At 36.7% G+C, this 20,367-nt stretch overlaps 4 protein-coding genes across 4 annotated transcripts; 2 read left to right on the top strand and 2 right to left on the bottom strand.

Annotated features, from left to right (window-relative positions):
- Window positions 1–7,672, top strand: LOC124159448. The gene is made up of 3 exons (XM_046535259.1): window positions 1–253; window positions 3,432–5,150; window positions 7,381–7,672. The coding sequence occupies exons 1-3, from the start codon at window positions 233–235 to the stop codon at window positions 7,381–7,383; spliced, it is 1,743 nt and encodes a 580-aa protein (XP_046391215.1). The 5' UTR covers window positions 1–232; the 3' UTR covers window positions 7,384–7,672.
- Window positions 7,413–8,900, top strand: LOC124159447. Its single transcript, XM_046535258.1, has 6 exons — window positions 7,413–7,576; window positions 7,651–7,712; window positions 7,907–7,975; window positions 8,060–8,268; window positions 8,389–8,554; window positions 8,635–8,900. The coding sequence occupies exons 1-6, from the start codon at window positions 7,413–7,415 to the stop codon at window positions 8,823–8,825; spliced, it is 861 nt and encodes a 286-aa protein (XP_046391214.1). The 3' UTR covers window positions 8,826–8,900.
- Window positions 8,901–9,079: 179 nt separating this feature from the next.
- LOC124158410 lies at window positions 9,080–10,589 on the bottom strand. The gene is made up of 3 exons (XM_046533492.1): window positions 10,197–10,589; window positions 9,665–10,084; window positions 9,080–9,196 (listed from the first exon to the last, which is right to left on the bottom strand). The coding sequence occupies exons 2-3, from the start codon at window positions 10,013–10,015 to the stop codon at window positions 9,080–9,082; spliced, it is 468 nt and encodes a 155-aa protein (XP_046389448.1). The 5' UTR covers window positions 10,016–10,084; window positions 10,197–10,589.
- Window positions 10,590–13,787: 3,198 nt separating this feature from the next.
- Window positions 13,788–14,453, bottom strand: LOC124158411. Its single transcript, XM_046533494.1, has 2 exons — window positions 14,181–14,453; window positions 13,788–14,100 (listed from the first exon to the last, which is right to left on the bottom strand). The coding sequence occupies exons 1-2, from the start codon at window positions 14,359–14,361 to the stop codon at window positions 13,829–13,831; spliced, it is 453 nt and encodes a 150-aa protein (XP_046389450.1). The 5' UTR covers window positions 14,362–14,453; the 3' UTR covers window positions 13,788–13,828.
- Window positions 14,454–20,367: the final 5,914 nt, after the last annotated feature.

Below are 20,367 nucleotides of genomic sequence, written 5' to 3'. Positions count from 1 at the left end.
TATTGTAGTTATAACGTAACTAATGCAAGAACAATAATTCGTATAAGTTTAAAGCAACTGGTTCTGCTGGAATTTAGTGTTTGTTTCACTACAATAAGCCTTTTCTGTGGCTGTTAACGCTCATTTTCACAAACGATCGTTCGTGAGGCCTTCCTTCGAAGGAAGAGCTCTAGGTTGCAGCCATTGAGGAGAAGAAGAAGCCAGTGAGATTTGAGAGAAGCATTTGAGAGTCATGTCTCAACAGAATAAATCAGTAAGTATTATTTAATAAGTGTTAAGTAAACTTTTAAAGGATTTTTTGTTTATCCTATCACAAATATTCTGCAATGCTTGCATTCTTCACATAGTCCAGGAAATGAAGCGTTTTGGCTTGCAATTTTTTCAAACTGAATCGATTTTCTTGAAATTTTCACAATAAGTAGGGCATATACCAAGAATCAAAATCTATATCATGCCGACGGGCGCTTTTACCCTGGGGGTGGTTTCCACCCCATCTCGGGGGTGGAAAATTTTAATTTTATTTTGACCACAGGAATCGATAGAAAAATAAATTCTAAGAATAAAGTGTTCCTACCATTGTTTGCGTAAAATTAATATTTTTCGAGTTATTTGCGATTGAAAGTATCAGTTTTTTGACGAAAAAATCAACGATTTTAATCGATTATAGGCAAATAACTTGAAAAGTATTAATTTTATTAGGAAATTGTGAATTACAAAACTGTAGCTTGTAAAAAATTAAATAAAAATCTTATTTTATATTTCCTTTATGACCAATTCGGACCGAGCTACAACTTGTTGATGGTTATCTATTGTTTGTCATACGCTAAATTTGAATGATTCAATACCAAATAGCGGGAAAAATGTAATTTTCGAGGAAATATTATGTAATCTGTTTAAAAGTGTTTTTAAAAAACTTTCTTATAATGAGAAAAAATATTTTTTACCATGAAATTTGAGCGAGTTATGATTAAAAATAAGATCAGTGCCTACTTTTTTGTACGAAAAAATTAGTGAAAACAACTCCTTATTACCACAATAGACAAAATTGATCAATGCCCTTCAGTATTTCTCTTTATTTAAGTATTCTTAATTGATCCTAGAAGTTTTTTAAATTTACAACGCTAAATATTGAAAAAATGGAGGAAAAAGTGAAAAGTCATTTTCTACAATTTCGTTAAAAATGCTCTTTTTTTCAAAATAACTCCAAAAAAACTGGAGATATGAAAAAAATGCAAGAGTAATACATTTTAGCTTCTTTATTTTAAAATATTTTGGTGTGTTTTAATTTTCTATACAATAAATATTTGGTGGGATATTGATAATTAAAACCTCTATTTCCAAGGGAGCTCCACCTTATTTAAACCCTTAAATCCCTCCCCTTTCAAAATTAATGACTCGAAAAAAATTTTAATTCACATGAACTTGTAGTCAGTAAAAACCCTACAAAATACAATTTAAATAAACTTGCTATCATAAAAAATAAAGGAGCTATGTTTGAAATGCCAATCAAATTTATTTTCGAAAAATTCGAAATCCACAATTCAGAGCATAATATTCCTCATAATCAGCATATACTTTGTGTACTTTACGTTAGAAGCTAACGATACACTCAAATTTGCTACAAAATAAACACACATACCCATAAGATGTATATATATAGATGTGAGTATGTGTGCTCTCGCTCACAGTGACCTGTGAGCATGCATGTGGTGGGAAGACTGGAAGCCATACAGTCTCCGTTTGATTGTGTTTCATGTAATGTCTACATAAATGTGCATTTATTTGTTTATGTCACCATGACGAAGTTTGTTCTGTTTATCCAATTGTTATATCTTTTCTGTGCTGTGATTAAAATCATGAGAGAAAAAAGAGAATACTTAATAAAAGGAGTAAGAAAGTGAATAAGAAGATACAATGTGATAAATAATTTTTATTTTTAGGGTAAATAATTTTTTTTACATTAACCCCCAATAAGGGTTGATTATTATGGGTTGAAACGCCTAAAATTATTTTCCAAACAAAAAAAATAATTATACAAATAATTTAAACTAAATTTTACTCGTATTTAGCTTTAAAAAATAATTTTTTAAGTTTCAGCTTTTAGGGGTAGTTTTCACCCCAAAAAAATAAAAGGCGCCCTTCGGCATAATATAGATTTTGAAGAAGGGGGTATGATTAGTCTAATCCCAAATATTTATGCAAATCGATTCGGTTTGAAAAAAATTTTTAAAAGAGGTATGATTAGTATAAACACAAATTTTTATGCGAATCGATTCAGTTTGAAAATTCTTTTTTACATTAACCCCCAATAAGGGTTGATTATTATGGGTTCAAACACCTTAAAATTATTTTCCAAACATAAAAAAATAATTGTACGTATAATTTAAACTAAATTTTACACGTATTTAGCTTTAAAAAATAATTTTTTAAGTTCCAGCTTTTAGGGGTAGTTTTCACCCCTAAAAAATAAAAAGCGCCCTTCGGCATAATATAGATTTTGAAGTGGGGGGTATAATTAGTCTAATCCCAAATTTAGGTGCAAATCGATTCAGTTTGAAAAAATTGCAAGGTTTTTCACTTTTATGAGCTTCATTTCCTGGACTAACAGTCGCATTTATAATTCGTGATGGTTGACTTTGTTTAAAATGTCAGTTTGAGAAATGTTGTTTCCCATTCCATCATTCACATCACTCCATACTTGTTACAATCGTGTTATCCACTGCAGGGGCGCAACTAAGAATTAAGGCTGGGGGGGGGGGGTTTAGGAGCAACTAATACTTAGGTGTTTGGGGGTATTGCATACCCACCAGGGTAAGTAGGAATTGCGGGGGCCCTCCAGAAACATTTGAAGAATAATAGTTCAAAACGGTGAGTTTTACGGCTTTCTGAGGGATATTTGATTAATCCTAACACTTTTCAATAAGTAATACTAATCCATTAAGTAAAATGGATTAAACTTAAAAATTTCTCTGAGCTCTGGGGGGGGGGTTTATCCCCCAAATTCCCCCACTTGCTGCGCCACTGATTCACTGGGCAATTGATGCTATTAGGGTCGGAATTGGTACTACAGGGCACCACCGCATGGGTAATTCAGTTCTAATGTTTCTTGATAATTACAATTTTAGAACACTGGCAAAAGGAAAAAGAAGGTGGACAGGTCGCACCGCTTCAGGGGTCTTAGTGTGTCCTTTCATTTTAGTACATCATAGGCTTGTCTGGTCCTAGGAAAACGCCGTGTGCAGAAAAAACCCCTTGGGCTTCCCTTCAGTCCTTAGTTAGGGGCCTTCAGTCCTGGGGTCAGGTGCCCCTGCATTAATTTCCTCCTGCCCACGCTGGCCAGTCCGCCTCTGATTGATACCACTGTAACGTTTAGTTTCTGAACAGATCTCCATTATTATTTATTGCACATAAATTCATCTGTATTCTTTTAGGCTCAACGCAAACTTAAACGCCGTGCTAGAGCAGAGGTAGAAAGAGCTCGGACACTATCACAATATATGAGTGATGACAGCTGTAATGCAGATGATGAATCCACAGATCAAGATGAACAATTGAACTCTAATAATAATGAAGAGCATATTATTGAAGATCCCATGGATGTAGGTGATAACTTAGTTCAAAGTGATTCTACTGCAAGTGGCACATCAGAGGAAAGTGATGAAGACCTTTTCATATTTGAAGAAGTAATTGTTGCCAATAATCCTCAACTTCAGGATGATGAGGACAGAGAGGCCTATCTGTTAAGGGCACTCAAAGAATGGGCTCATAGAGGTGTTTCACTCAAAAAAATCGATACCCTGCTTAGTATACTTAATCCTATTCATCCTTACTTACCTCTAACTCATAGTGCCTTGCTTGGAACTCCTCATTGTGTTGATGAACTTCCCAGAATGGGAATGGGAAAATTTTGGTATAAAGGGCTGAAAAAAAATCTTGAGCAAAGGCTGACAGAGAAATACTTAAACGAATTCAAAAGAGTTGTTATTGATATCAACATTGATGGTTTTGAACCCTTTAAAAGCACTCACGATAGCATTTGGCCAATTTTGGGTAGACTTAAGAATCAAAAGGAGCCCTTTGTTATAGCTACTTACCTGGGTAAGGGAAAGCCAAGTGACATCATTGAATATTTGGCGGATTTTGTGAGGGAAGCCCGGGCATTGACAGCAAATGGCATATTTATGTTCAGTCAAAATTACCAATTTGAAATCAGACATTACATTCTTGATGCTCCAGCCAGGGCCCTTGTCAAGTGCATCATTGGCCATAATGGATATTTTTCATGTGAAAAGTGTGAAGTTGAGGGAGTTTGGGTTAATGGTGTTATGACTTTCAATGATTTGGATGCCCCAATGCGAACAGATATCACCTTCCAAAACAGATGTAATGTACAGCATCATACAGGTGACTCCCCTCTTGAGAGCATTCCCATGACAAAAATGATTTCGAGTTTCCGACTTGATGCAATGCATTTGGTATATCAAGGAGTAATGAAGCGGTGGATGAAGTTTCTCATGGGAAGCAAGAAGAGGAGAGGGTTATTGAATGAGCAACAGGTCAATGACATAAACAATAAAATTTCTGAACTTGCTCAGTGTGTCCCCAGAGATTTCAATCGTAGGCCAAGACAGTTTGAGTTCAGGGCCAAATTTCATGCCACAGAATACAGGCGTATTCTTTTGTATGATGGTTTATGGTTGTTCAAGGATTTAAATGAAAGTCTGTGGAAGAGCTTCAAGCTTCTTCAGGTTCCATTGTACATTCTTTGCAGCCCCACTTTAGTGAAGAAGGAGAATATGCTTGATGTGGCCCAATTGTTACTGAGGCGATTTATTGAACATTCCCAGAGATATATTAGTGAAACTTTTGTATCATATAATGTACATGCACTGTCACATCTTGTAGAGGAATGCAGGGAAAATGAATGTACACTAGATGAGCTTAGTGCTTTTCCATTTGAAAACTATATTGGTGTCATTAAGAAACTGCTCAGGTCAGGTTACAAGCCATTAGAACAGCTTGTCAACAGAGATGTTGAACGGGGTGGATACTTGATGGAACCTCAATCAGAGAAACAACCCAACCAAGTAACTTTATACCACCAGCACGAAGATGCAGATGAGATCATGGATGGTAGAATGTACAAGAAGGTAGTTTTAAGTAATACTTTTCTGGCAGTGACAAACCCTATTGGAAATTTCTTATGAGAAAATTTCTTATCAGAAATTGGACATATTTCTTATAAGAATATTTCTTATAAGAATTTTTCTAAAAGAAAATTTCTTATCAGAAATTGGGCATATTTCTTATAAGAAAATTTCTTATAAGAATTTTTCTATAAGAAAATTGCTTATCAGAAATTGGGCATATTTCTTATAAGAAAATTTTTTATAAGAACTTTTCTATAAGAAAATTTCTTATCAGAAAATGGGCATATTTCTTATAAGAATTTTTCAATAAGAAAATTTCTTCTAACTATCAGTTACAAAATGTTATTTATCACAAATTTTCTGATGGAAATATTTATTATAAATATCATATCAACATGCTTAAAACACTTGCACAAACTTCTATAAAAAGCTACATAAGATTTACATCCCTACTGAGAGTACAAATTTAGCATTTTACCTAATTCAATCCAAATGTAGACGCCTATATCTGGTATACAGCAAACCTAATGATTTCCCATGAACCAAATGTAGATGTCTATCATCAGTGTACATCAAAAAGGACATTGAAGCTCTGTAAAGTTCACCTGGCTGGCCAGAAAAGGCGAGATACCATAGAGGTCTTTCAAGGCATGGGTTCTGTATAGGGTTAATGTCCCCACATGCTAAAAGAAACTAAAATCAATGAAACCAACCATAGCCTAGAATGATGGACTGATAATTGAATACAACTTTGGCAATCATTACGCAATGAAAGATACAGGAATTGCAATATGGAATATGATTTAACCTTGAAAATTGAAGAAGCAAATGAAATAAAATTCAATTTCCACTGGGGATAGGTACTTCAAGAAATTATATGGGAAGGAAGAGTAAAATTTGATAAATAAAATTCATATGAACAATGTTTATTTAAGATACCAGAGAGAATGAGACCTCTACATGCAGATTTGGATAGATAATGAAAGAAATAAGCAAAGCAAAATGGAATTTGATGCCATTTTAGAGAAAAGGATACGTAGAATATGGCTAACAATAAGTGCAAGATTTAGGGAAATTAATAGGAATCACAGAAACACTGATTGATAATAATAGTTGATATATTTTCCATAAAATAATAACTGTGCAGATGTTGGCATACTCATACAAATTCATTCTCATTCTCTTCAGAGACGACTAAATCACTCTCTTTGTCCATTAAAACACGGTTTTCATTAAAACTTCCTCTTATGTTAGATATACCACAATCTGAAAAATATACATTTCTATCTAAATTAATGATGAAAAGTTTAAAATTCAACGAAACTATCTGTTTAAGGTAACATAATACTAGGAATGCCAGTTTTTTAATACTTACCGAATGAGGTCAATGCCTTATTTTGGTTAGAAGCACACGACTTATTTTATTAAACTGCTATCACAAAGACATAGTGAATGATTAACATATAAAAGCAATCCCTAGCAACCTAACAACCAAACAAGTTTTGGTTGTTAGGTTGCTAGGGAACCATGTGAACAGTATCCTGCAACGTATGCAATCGTAGTATACATCGTGGTTATTCATGGCCCATATCGAACTTCCATCGGTCAAGTAATCTGTAGACTCGAAAGAGACAGATCTTATAAGTCTAAAATTTTTCATGTGCCCTCAGCTATACCTAACAAGTAGCATTAAAGAAGCCTCCGCTTCTTGGAACCATTTATGTCAAATACCATGCTGAAAAAAACCAGGAAATTAGCAGAACATTACTTAAAAAAGAGTTATACATAATTTCCAAAAATTATCATATGTAGAATTCCTTAAATAATTATCAATTGCCAACATAAGTTATGGTGACACGCCTGCTGGATGAAAACATAAAAGGTATGCGACCTGCGCAGCATTATTGTAGAATTCTATAAGAAATGCAGATTTCTTATAAGAATTTTTGTAAGACTTATAGAATCCTATAAGAATTTCTATAAGACTTATAGACTCCTATAAGAAATATGTAAGACTTATAGAATCCTATAAGAATTTCTATAAGACTTATAGAATCCTATAAGAATTCTGTAAGACTTATAGAATCCTACAAGTCTTACAGAATTCTTATAAGAATTTCTGTAAGACTTATAAGAAATTTTCAATAGGGCTCTGCTTTTCATTGTTAAACCTCAATCTCTAAATGCTGTAGACAGTTCTGAATCTCATACTTTCTTGATGTTAATATAGTGAATGAGAAGAAATATCCATCTGAGGTTAAGATGGATACTAATCAACAGATGCAGGAGAAAGAAAGCTCTAGTGAGAGTAATGGTCTTGAGCAGATGGACATGGAGCTGGAAAAGGGAAAATTGGATGCCAAAGGGATTTCCAAAGATGGACCAAAACAACAGGCTATTATAGGAAACGTGGGTGATGCCAAGAAGTATAAGAATAAAGATACTGAAAGCATTATCCAACAACACCCAAGTAACATGATAAATAATGAAATGGATGCAGCACAGTCAAGCAGAGGGATGAGAATGCAGGAGGATCTGGAGAAGGCAACCAGGAGTCTCAAAGTAATTTTCTTGGTGATAGGAAGTTTATATGATAAAAGTTGTCCTTCTCTTTTAATTTTTTAATGTTGATAATTTTGAACTGTTCTTTGGTATACTCAGAGCATCAGTTTCCTGTTTTGTAAAAGAAACTGATGTCTCTTATCTTCACTAGTATAGTTTATTAATTACCAACTTTTCCTTCATATCTTTCACAGGTGTTGAGTTAACAAACAGGCTCTTGGTATGTGAAAAAATGATTACAAATATTCAAGCTTGTAATAAGAGTAAGTTGGCATAATTATTGCTCCCGAATTTTCAGAGAAAATTTGTCTTGTCCAATCTCATTTGTAACTCTTAATTCATTGCAGAACATGAAATGTTAGTTGCAGAATCTCTGAAAAGCCTTGAGATTAAAATGAACACCGTACTACTAAACCAAGGAAAAATTCTAGCATATATTGCTCCAGAAGATAAAATGTTTGAGCCCGCAAATATGCCAAATATACTTTTGGATAATGAGAAGGACCTGAGCAACTTTGAGGAGTTCCTCAAAACTCCATCCAACTTCAAATCATTTGTAAGTAACTTGTCTGTTACCCTAACTCTTCATCATCCATCAACTTCACACCTTCTATTTTTCTTTTTTCTGTTCAGTGTTAAAGTTACGATTAATTTATTTTGGTTTCCTTTCTGACAGGTTTCATATGTTAGGCAAATGACGATTGATCAAACTGATGAAAAGGAGTCAGCAGCCCATATACTAAGAAAAATGTTCACAAATAAATTCGCTCGTTGTATTAATTGGGATGGAGGACACCGAAAAATTACATTTAGCAAAACTTACATAAATAAGGCTATTTGCAGTAAGTATGAATTCTTCTACCTTTTTTATCCAAATTTGAAACTTTCAGCTTTATGGCATTATTTTCTCCTTTGTTTTTAGTCTCCCAATTGAAGAATTTCCCTCAAGGAAAATTAATCAAAACAAAGACAAAAATTCAGCGGTGGTTTAACACCAGCAATCAGAGACAATTAGAAGGGAGAAGAAGCAAAGCAGAACATTCTGAAATGGGCAATGAGGATTGTATTTCTCCATGTGTAATTGATGAGGGAGACAAGGAGCAAGAAGATTAGGAAAAGTTACACATTTCCTTACCTTTTTTCTGTAAAATCTATTTTTTATTAAAATAAATCATTATATGGCCATTACACCTGAGATGTTTGATTTATCCCTAAAAATGACAATATAAATTAAAGTATTAACATTCAGATGTAAAAAAAACTAGGTTTGGTCATAAGTAGTCAAGGTGAGGTCAAAGTGAGGTCAAAATGATAGGTAGTCATTTAAGGTCATATTGACATCATCATGAGTCAAGAAGGATGTCATTTCAAGGGACCATTTTGAGGTCACCGTGACTACCAAGCCATGACTTGAAAATGACATCAAGATGATGGCATAATGACTTTTCATTCCTCCTTGGGAAGACTGTATCTTCTGCCACTTCCTGAGAGGAGAAAAGAATGAGTTTAAAATTCATACAAAAATACATTCCTTTTTATGATCTGAATTGGAACACTATAGGTGTTTCAATTTGATCAGAAGTCATACATGCAGTCAATTAAAGTCTTTATTCTAATTACAAATGAAAGTTTGGCTACTCTGCTAGTTTCAAGACACTAAGATTTAAATTTTTTCCATATAATATGCCAAGTTAATGTTAGGGATGATACAGGGTAGCTTTTAGAAACGGTACGATGATAACTAAAATACAGCCAAACAACAATAATTTTAAAATGCATGTTTTGACATGCTTTTTTTTGGTTAATTCAGCCATAGGAATTTAAAGAAAAGGTATTTTAATGGCATGTTTATTGTAATGCAATTTTTTCCCACAGAAATGACATAATCAAACCTGTGACGTTATATTTTCACACATGAATTTAATTTAAAAGTAAATTCCCTAAAGTCTTACCTCAGTGAGGTCAGCATAAGCTCCCTCATGTTCTTCCGGCTCTGCTTCATTGGTCTTCCTGCCATCCTTTATCCTATATGCCTGGCTAAGCCATTGGCAAATTTCTCTTTTGAAGTTGGCATCATCAAGGCTTCCATACTGACCTGGCATGCAGCATCTGAAACATGTAATCACAAACAATATATTACAGTGCAACTCAGTACATATTGAACTATCAATTGTTTCTACTACTGAAACCATAAGAAAGTCAAGGTTGCCTTTAAGAACTGATAACAAATTTTTGAGTGTTGCCATTGCTCTCTTGTTTCTCACTCCACTCCAGTTAAGTAATGAGCCTACATAATTGCTCATGACTTTCGATAAATTGTGTCTTACAAAAACTCCTTGGTTCTATGCCAAGCATCCACTTAACTCTCTGAACTGAAAAGATAAGGTTAAATTTGAAAGAAGAAGCATTGCACATCAAAAGGAAGTACCTCTGTAGTAGTAGGTAAAGCCTACTAAAACTTCTTTTTACACAATAATGGCTTACCATGTATGACCTGAAGCTCTTGTCTGCTTCAAGCAACAATTCCACCTCCACCAGAGATTCGTAGGACTGTACTGGTAGAGCTATAGGACAATGAAACATTAAATTTTCTGTGCCCTTATTGTGTCCCTTGTTTCCTTAACTCCGCCTTAATGTCTGTTTGATTAGATATAATTTCACGGCAGAAAGCAAATAATTTACTTTGATTGTCACAGTGCTCAACTACAAAGGCATCGAAGTCTTCCTTCCACACGTATTCCAAACATTGATGACCCGTACCATCTGCATGTAGCTGCTGCAATGCAGCTTCTACACTTTCTGCACCCACCACCAGGGGCGGATCCAGGATTTCTTTCTGGGAGGGGCACAAGCAAGGCCGTATCCAGGATTTTGTTGAGGGGGGGGCACAAGGATACCTCGTCATACAAAACGAACGAAATGATAATGGGACCATATTAAAAATCTAGCATATTTTTTAGGGTCTGGATCCGCCTATGCCCACCACCCCAGCATCAGATGTTAGGCCTGCTGGATAATGTGACATCACATTTATATATGCAATAAGTAGATAACTATAATGCCTTAAAGACACGCAATCTGCAAGAAACTTACTATGTAAGATGCTGAAACATTCCTCTTCTCGATCATCTGCACCTCTTGGCAATGACATACAGTAGAACCTCGGTTATACGACCCTCAGTTATACGATGCCCTCACTTATACGCCCATTTTTTTGGTCCGGTGAATAACCCCATATGAACCCATGTATTTCCAACCTCAGATTTTTCCCAGCCAATGAGATAAAATACCTCACTTATACGAATTTTCCGATAACTGCTCTACGAGAAAATTGCGGTACGCGCGCCGCTTTTAGTCACAGGAGCGGGGGTAGTACGTGCTCATCACATAGATATGTCAACGAAGAATAATAAGTTTTAATAATGGGCGAGGCTGTTTATTAGATACTAGTTAACTGACTAACTAATAACTGCAGTAGATGATCGTTAATCCGGAATATCTATCTCTAACGGAAGATTGTCAAGAATTTTCCAAGGTTATGTTTTACGTCGCCCCAGCGAAATAACACCAGAATGAGCCGTTAAAAATCCTCGCGTACCAAAATTTTAGCTTCCAAGGTCATCCAAAAAAGACTATCGTATTTGCAGAATGGGCGTTTGTAAGTCGATGGCGATTCAACACGATGGTAAAAACAGCGTGCGTGGTCTCATTCCGCGGGGGTAATCCCTCATCCGCGGGACGAATTGAGCCGGGGAAAGTTGCTTACGCGGCGCGCAAATCAAAACTGACCCAACTTGTATCTGAGGATTATAATGAAATATAGTTTGACCTTGAGTGGCTATTAGCTTGAGTCTGCCTGGTGGCAAGCGTTTGTTTTTTAACTGAACGAGAGTTAGTACGAATGCCCTCGGAGAATAACTCGCGTCGTCAGTAGTAACGTAATCATTTTAGTCAAATTCAACACGCGAAAAAGAAGGCATTTCTTTTCGACTCAGGAATGACTTATAACCATTATATCGAATAACAAAAAGTGTCCGGTGTTGTTATCAGATACGGGGAAGCAAAATATTTCGTGAAGATTAGCCACACGGCTTGTGAGACGAAATTCCCGGCGCTGAATTCGCGGAAGAATGCCGACAGAGAAGCTATACCCGGTAGATTCAATCTACTATTGTTAAAATTTCATGGGAAAATTCTTTTTTAGTGCGTAAACATTATTGTGAGGAGAGTTTTTTCCGGGCTCATAATCTATTTTTGTTCATTCATCACTAACAGCAGTTGCGCGATTATTTCAAATGCTCAATTAAAAGAAGTGATCTAAGCACCGGAAAAGTCTTAGTCACGAAATATCCCGGGTACCGGAGGCGTAACTAGGAATATGCTTTGGGGGTGATGGTAGTACCTGGGGGGGCGGCTTCACCCCCCACCCCCCAGAGGCAACGGGGTATCCCATGAAATTAAAAAAACAGGCATGCCTGTAAATACGTTTTGCATCATTTTGGAACCTAAAATTTAGCTTTAAGAAGATGCAGTTGCTGTTCATCAAAGCTAGACTTTTGTTTCATTTTTTTTTAATTTCTCTGAGGCTTTGGAGAGGGATCTATCCCCTCATCCCCCAACCATATTTACGCCACTACCGGGTGCTTCATATTATCTATGGCATGGTATTTAGAGGGAGGAAACGGAGAGCTGGGGTCATTTTCGCCAGGAGGTAAGGGAGGGAGTATAGAAACTTTGTGTTGGAATTAGCCAGGTTGTAAAAATAGGCTTAACCAAGGCTTAACGTGCCATCTGCCAGACAGTGTGTTGCACTGGAAGTTCCGTCTACACTACTCTCAAGCAGGGATACAGCCATCTCTGAAAGCTTTCTGCCTCTGCCAGGATATTAACCCGGGTCCATAGGGTGTGAAGCCTTCGTGATGCATTAGTGAAATTTTGCTCCCTAATTACGGGGTTATTTTGGATGACTTTCCTCACGTATTTCATTTCTTCAATCTCCAATCTTGGGTTTGCCTATAGGTGGTAAAATGAATTTCCTGAAAACTGCTGTTAATGAGACAACTTTTTTTCAAAAATTGGCTTCTCTGTGAACATTTAATGTCATCATTCCGAAATCTCTCGAGTATGAAAGCCTTGCAGCTAAGTCAGTGGCGGCTGGTGGTAATTTATCTAGGGTGTGCATTAGAGCAGATATAGGATGATTTAATTATATTATGTTAATACTAATCCATGAGCATCATATTTCGTCGTAATAGAATACATAGCAAGCAAAACATATCACTGGTATATTCTACCCTTAAAATTGCATGAACAGAAATAATATTAGCATTCATGAAAATAATTATTCTAAACACACCTTTACAAGTGACGGTAGGTGAAATTCATTCTCCTTTCCTTACACCCTACGAGGAAGTAGTGTAGAAAACGGCCATAGAGATGACTCTGTAGACGGAATAGGATCCTGGGCGCAGGTAGTGTAGGTGGCGGCTACACCACTACACTACCTGCGAGTCACTCACCAAAAATATGCGCGTGCGCACTCGCATCGTTTTGAGCCTGCTCCCATCACCCATTGGAACTGTGCATACCCCGCTTACTTCGTCCCGCCAGAGCACCCTCAAGCGATCGCATAGACCGAAAATGCGCCCGGCGCGATGCCACGGGATCGTACACTTGTAGAGCGGTGAATTCGAAAAGGAGATAGCTGTAGCGTTCGGAGTTTCATTTTTCTTGCACATGCAGACAGGATTTTTAACCTTCTCGTTGCAAAGGAATATTTTTCTTTTATAATTCATTCATCTTTGGGTGTGCACTTGCTAACATGCGTATACGCACGCGCCGCCACTGAGCTTAGTACCAGAAATGCTAGACATTCAACCGTGGGTAATGTTGTTCAGGAATGCAAAATTATGTTTCTCTTAAAGTAACACATCATCAGTGGTGCTGCTTGTGAGAAAATAAGATTATTAGGCTTCAATTTCTTGCCTCCAAATGAGTAATTGCATCCTGAAAACAAACCAGCCCCTATAGGAAAGGATTTCATGCTAAAAACTGAAAAACCTCACCTATGAAACTTCCTCACTTATGAAACTTTTTTTGGTTTTCCGCTGAAAGTTTCATAAGTGAGCTACTGCATTTTCATTTTCAGAGAGAGAGGTTTTTGCTCTCTTCCCTTCATGAGCCACATTTCCTCTCTGAGGAATGTTGAAACATGATGACATAATTATCTCTGCAGCCTCATCAGAGGAAGATGATTCCCCAGGTAACTTAGTGGAGGTTTTCATCACCACCCTCTTATTCCTGGCGATAGCTATGGATTTAGTTTTGTAGCCCTTTTCCACCACTCTGATAATGACAGCCTCGAATTCTTTTGCTAAATTGTAGTCATCTGGAAATGAAAAATGGAATGGAAGAATAAACAAGAGTTGGTTTAGGAAAATGTAATGACCATATTTTTCTCTAAGTTACCAATCAATGGAGTTTTCCTGATGACGGGACACTGCCTCCAGTCATCAGAAGGTGAGACACATCTCTTTATCTCTTCCCCTACAGATGTGCTTTCGTTTGGCCACAAAACAAACTCATGGCCCTCTTCATACTCAAACCAACATATTGGCACAACATTGAAAACAGCAGAATTTTCCTCCATGAATTCTGCAATGAACCAACCAGACCTAAAAAGAAATATATGAATTACTCATGGCACTTAATTCGCAGGCATTTTAATTGTATAACTAGCAGCTACTTTATCAGGATAAATGAAGATAAAGTAGCTTGAATAATTACAGGGCAAATCACCTTTTCAATTCAACAATGCAGTGGCTCAGCAACATACAAAGCATCATTATGGTCAGGGATACGGATCACCATTGCCTTACTTCTAACCTCAGCAAGGGACCATTTTTTATTGACCCCCAATCGTAGTAGATGTCTCCATGACCCCCAAGCGAGGTAGACGTAACCAAGGCGACTCTTCGAACATCCCGTCCGGTAAAAGTATTCTGGGAACGTTAGCTACCCGTCTTTATTTAAATTTCCATAAAATAATGTCACGTGACTAATTAAATGCTCCAATGCACAGATTTTTGACAATAAAATCCTGCCCTACTTGACATTTTTCTGAGGACTTCCTATCAACAGAGTAGCAACCATGTTTCAATACGGAGGAACAGAGCTTCACCGCCAAATCCCCAACGAACTTAACACTAATTAGTGGCCGTGTTAAGCAAGTCTGACAAAATAAAATGGAGGCAAACCTCTTAGGTCTGACCAACTGAAATGGGAGCAAGTTCGCCAGCCACCAAATCAACATGATTCCAATGGTGTTCCCGGGGAGAGAGAGAGAGCAGTATATTTGATTCGCGCGGGTGTTTAATGCAACGGCTGACCCCTTCGCAAGACACGAGAACGAATGGAGGAACAGGCAAAGATAGGAAGTGTAGCGAGGCACTTAGTGGAGGTGGGTACTACACTCCGCAAGGGGCCAAAAAATACCTTTTCCCGGGATAAAATTTTCACTTCGCGGAAAAGAACTTCACTGATATCAGATACCCGAATATTTTTAAAAATCGTATTACGTATAATACCATCATCACCCGAGCCCTAAAATTTAAATTCTATGTTTATCTCAAAATCAATGTTTTTTTAATCTCCTGGAATGTTTCTCGGGAATAACAGCATGCAATTTCCACTGCCTTTACCACGGAACACTTTATTTCCAGTCTTAATTCCTACGATCCAGGTTTCAACTCCTCAAGTGTAACCGTCAAGGACCAGATAAATGGTGGGTTGCCGGTATTTGTATGAGTATCTCAATGTGATACGCATCCATTCTTTCATCTTTAACAGCTCGAAGAGATAAAAATTGAATGGGATGAATTGATGTAATGTTTTTCAAATGGTGTTCTGTGATTTTCTACTTGAAGGGAACAAACGATAAAATATTCAGGAAAATTTAAAATACTGAGCAACATTACCTCGGTAATTTGAAATGGATTGACCCCCACGATGAAAGCTAAGAAACTTCACAACGATTACAATGTAATAAGCTGACATTTTCTTGCGAGCAACAAAATTCTCAAACCACCTGCAGATGAAAAACACACGTCTTTACGCGCCTACAGTCACATACTTATTTGGAGTGGAAGCTGATTATGAATTGCATCGAAAAAAACGATAAGTTACAGCAAGTTTAATTATATATTTTGTTGGGATAGGAAGGCATGCCATCGTAGGACAACATGTTATGAGAGTAAATTATTATTTTTACCTGTTCATGCTATTATGATATATTAATGAAATAAATTACTACTTTTGTAAAAGTAAAAACATACATTCAGCTGTCCCAATGAAACTAGACGTGATGGAAATAATTTAAGCCCAGATTCCGATTCAGCCAAAAAATACGTCTAACATCATCCAACGACGTCTCCAGGACAAAATCTTTGTTCACCAGTGTAGGAATTTATGTAAGTAAAAGCACCAACTCTTTGCTTCCAATAGGAGTGCGAAATACAAATATCTCCAAGGATTAAGTGGAAATAAATTGGTACATGAAATCTTTCACCCTTAAAAACGGACGAAGGGGCGGCCTAGGGTGATTGTGTGACCTCGGCTGGGGCCCTTTGGAAATTTTTGGGAAGTCGCATGCCCAGAAATGGATTTTGACGCTATTCTGGCTCTTAAAAATGTAAATTAAAGTTAATTAAGGGTAGCAATTTCGTAAATAAAAATACTAAGAAAAATGAAAATCACATAGATAAAAATTTTAGATAGGTATGATGGCTCTATTATCTTTTTAGTGAATTTGTACCTTAAAACCGCACTGAAATCTAAAAACCCTCCAAAATACCTTTCGAATAACCCTTTCAAAAAGCATAAGGTTCTCTTTTATCTTCTAAAACTTTTATTTCATTAATTTTTTTACAAACTTTGTGTGCTGATTAAGCTGTAAATAAATCAAATAATCAGAGCTTAGAATTTTATAATTGCTAAAAATAATTTCTTTCAAGTAATCTGAGTTTTTTTATTACACCTTTCATATACACTTCGAGATAGACGCGAGCGTTGTGGGGGCCCTATAACCTCGGGGGCCTCGGAGATAGCCGACCAACCAACCTGACCAGACCGCACCGATCGGACAACAATAAATAATTATAAATTTACGACCGAATGGATATCATCCATTTCTTCCACGGAAATTTGACAGCAGCAAGGATAAAATACAACCTATGCCACTTTCCCTGCTTATTTCCACTCTTGCTTTGAAATAAATGTGTTAAGGCAGATTGAGTCGTTTATGTTAAAAAATTAGTCGCTGAAAAAATTCTGTGTTAATTTTTTTATCGAGTAAACTATATCTATTATGTTGATGTTATCAATTGACCTTTCAAAAAAAAAGATACAATTGGCTTAGATTCGAGTCCCCCCCCCCCCATAACTTCAGTGCATCAAACGCGCTTGAAGTAATCCTACTCAGCTACGGGGCCACATACACATTCCGTGTTCACCGTGAGTCCAAATATGAATCTGAAGAGAGGAAATCCTCGCCAAGGAGCACACAAGAAAACTCCGACGGCCCAACCTGTGCGTGGACGTGAGTTTCCTCAGAGCATTCTATCCGCTAGGGCATTTGAGCCTGTATTTTGACTCCTGTCTCGCTAGCCCGGTCGCCCCCGCGTCCGTCCTCGTCGGCTATTGCAGGCGTACTGGTGAGTGATGCAGGCTACCTCATGTGCCAACCTTACAAGTTTTTACCGACCCTACCACATCAGTTAAGTGGGGCTCGTGGGTGTCTACATACTTTTGAAAACGATAGTACATAAATTTCGTAATGCTCGTACAAAAGGAATAAATAAAGCGAAAACCAAAACAGTTCTAGAAACTATCCCCCGACAAAAAGTGACGATAATTTCCGTCAACAAGAAAACATAAAATTCAAGTGCACAATTTAACATTCTCATTCATTTTTCGTGATATGATATGAAATTTTTTGTTCAAATATTAAGATAATAATTTATAATATTTCCATGAATATACAAACGTGTTAGAATTTACTTCTTTGACATCTCACACATACATGCACTGGATGGTGCTAAATCCACCCAGGCGGGATTCGAATCCGCGACCTTCGGGTTGGCAGTCAGGCACGTTAACCCTGCGCCAATTAGTACCTACATGGAAATAGACTATAGACGAGGAAGTAAGTGAGGCAGACTGAGAGGGCAAAAGTTAATAACGGCGGGAGAGATGACGTAGTTGCAGCATGAAATAACCTCCCTCTAAGCGCAGGATAGGGAATCTCTCTAACAAGTAACAGAGGGAATTCTATCTACGGAGAAGCTGCAGCCTTCAGCAGCCTTCTTCAAGCCAATGTTCGTTGTATTTCTTCGAGAAGTGCCATCCAACTCCACAACTACAAGTTACCACACTTCTTAACCGTGTTTAAATAAATAATAATACTCTGCTGACATTAGTACGTAAGCAAAAAGCTAACATCACATCATAAAGTGCATGCTTCCCATACATTTGAACAGCAGCGCTTACTAGCTTTCCCTTCTGAAGAGTCCACTATCCCTTAGCGGTCATAAACACAAGATTAGGTGAAGTAATTGGTTGCCCCTTGGAAATTGGTCTCCCTACGGGAACGGCTGTCTGCTCATTTCCGTAGGACATCCACATTGGAGTCATGTATCCAGACGCACCTCGTTGCAGATCCGAGATTTCCTTTGATAAATGGCCAAAAGAGCTAACGTCAAGCAGGGCATGAGGGCACATTTGAAAGTCACTTACAATTAGAGGTGAGACATTCAATCTCTCTTTTACTGCCATGCCACCATCAATCAACCCACAGCGTTACGTATTGCCAAGAGGTCAGTTAGAGAGTGACATTGGTAAAGTGCACTTTCTACCAAATGTTTTTAAGCCGCTCGAGTGCACGTTACAGGTAAAACAATAACTCGATCGTTGCGCGGTTCTCTATTATTAGCAACTGAAATCAATTTCCTTCTAAAAAAAAGTAATCATTCAGAATGAACAAAACGAAAATACATAAAAATATGGTGCTAATATCTAAATGGTCGATAAGGGTAAAAAATAGGAATAAATGATTATCACTTCAGTTATTTTGATTTTCGATCTTATTGATTGACAAATCTTTTCAACTCTCCACGTTAAAGATTTATATTTTTCCATCGCCATGGCAAAATAAAAAGATACGTGAATGATAAAAATGTCAATTATTTAAAATAGAAATCAATATATAGTAAAATAATAGTAGATTAAAGTTTTAAAATATAATGCTGAATAAAAAATTGTCATATGCCAAAATATAGTAAATTTACTAGGATAATAGTTTGGAGAGGTGCGTTACACCAATCCTCGGATGTATGGCTGCTGATGTTTTGGCAGTGGATACATTTTTCATTTAATAAGACTAAAACTTGAAATAACAGAAGATTATTAATGATAGAGGAAGATAATTATTGTATTCTTTGAAGAAAATTAAACTACTACTTGGAGAGCATTAGCGAACATTTTACACGTGGATGTTCACAAAATGCATTTGAAAAGGTGAAAAATGAGGTAACCAGACTTTAGCACGTGAATATAAACCTCATTTGGATCATTTTGAGATCAGGAAAACATAACTTTTCTCAAATCTGAAAAATAAGGGTCGCCCTACTGAACATACATAGTTATACTGCGGGAAAATGCAGTACAATTTCTTGTGAAAGCAATGATAACGATTCAAATAATGATTTTTTTTAGGCCGTGAATGGTAAAATTTACATTCCTTTCCCCCGTTAGGAAGGAAATATTTTGTAGCTAACGAGTAAGTATAAACTCTGAAAATAGTTGAGTATATTTAAACATAGTCATCTCCTTTGAAAACTCACATCTGTACGAGTAACTTCCTTGTTAGCGTAGTCAACACAGGAGAAACTATATTCCTCGTGTCATGATCTTTATCAAATTTATTTTAAACAGCCGAAATGGATACAACTTTAAGCAGTAATTACCAGCCCTTGAAAATAAAAGAAACGAGAGCGTTTTCATTATAAAAAATATCCATATTTGTGGCTTTCTTAATGTGTTGATAAGGCAGCGTAAGCTTTAAGATTATTAGGAATACGGAGAAATTAGAAATTGAGGAAGTTTATTTCCACCTCTCGCTATTAAAGTTCCATGGTAAGGAAGTGTCCCTTTGGACACAACTTCCTCCCCACTTAACCGTCCTCCTTCCTAGCCCTCACTCTCCCAAGCACACATCATCCATCCCCTTTCCCTTCTCGCAACTATTTCCAGCCCCAAAGTGTTGTATACCCACAGCTCCCTTCTCTCTATAATATCCCCTCGGTCGTTTCTTTTTACGAGCACCATAAATACAACATAGTTCATCATATTTTCACACATTTTCACTGGTTTGTAAAAGTCGGCAATATATTCCACAGCTAAAAGTAAAATTGCTCTTAAAATGAAAAACAAAAACATCTATAGTCATGAAGACCGAATGAATGGAAGATTTCTTTTTTGCGAACGATGTGAAATAAAACCTGCATATTCATCTTTAACGAGAAACCATTTTCAAAGCTTTGACAAGCGACATATATATTTCAGGTTGTTTTCAAAACATCAACGATGATAACCGAGAGAC

Source organism: Ischnura elegans, chromosome 5 (assembly GCF_921293095.1).
Source record: "Ischnura elegans chromosome 5, ioIscEleg1.1, whole genome shotgun sequence".
Lineage (NCBI taxonomy): Eukaryota > Metazoa > Arthropoda > Insecta > Odonata > Coenagrionidae > Ischnura > Ischnura elegans.
This window is presented reverse-complemented; position numbering and strand designations above follow the sequence as displayed.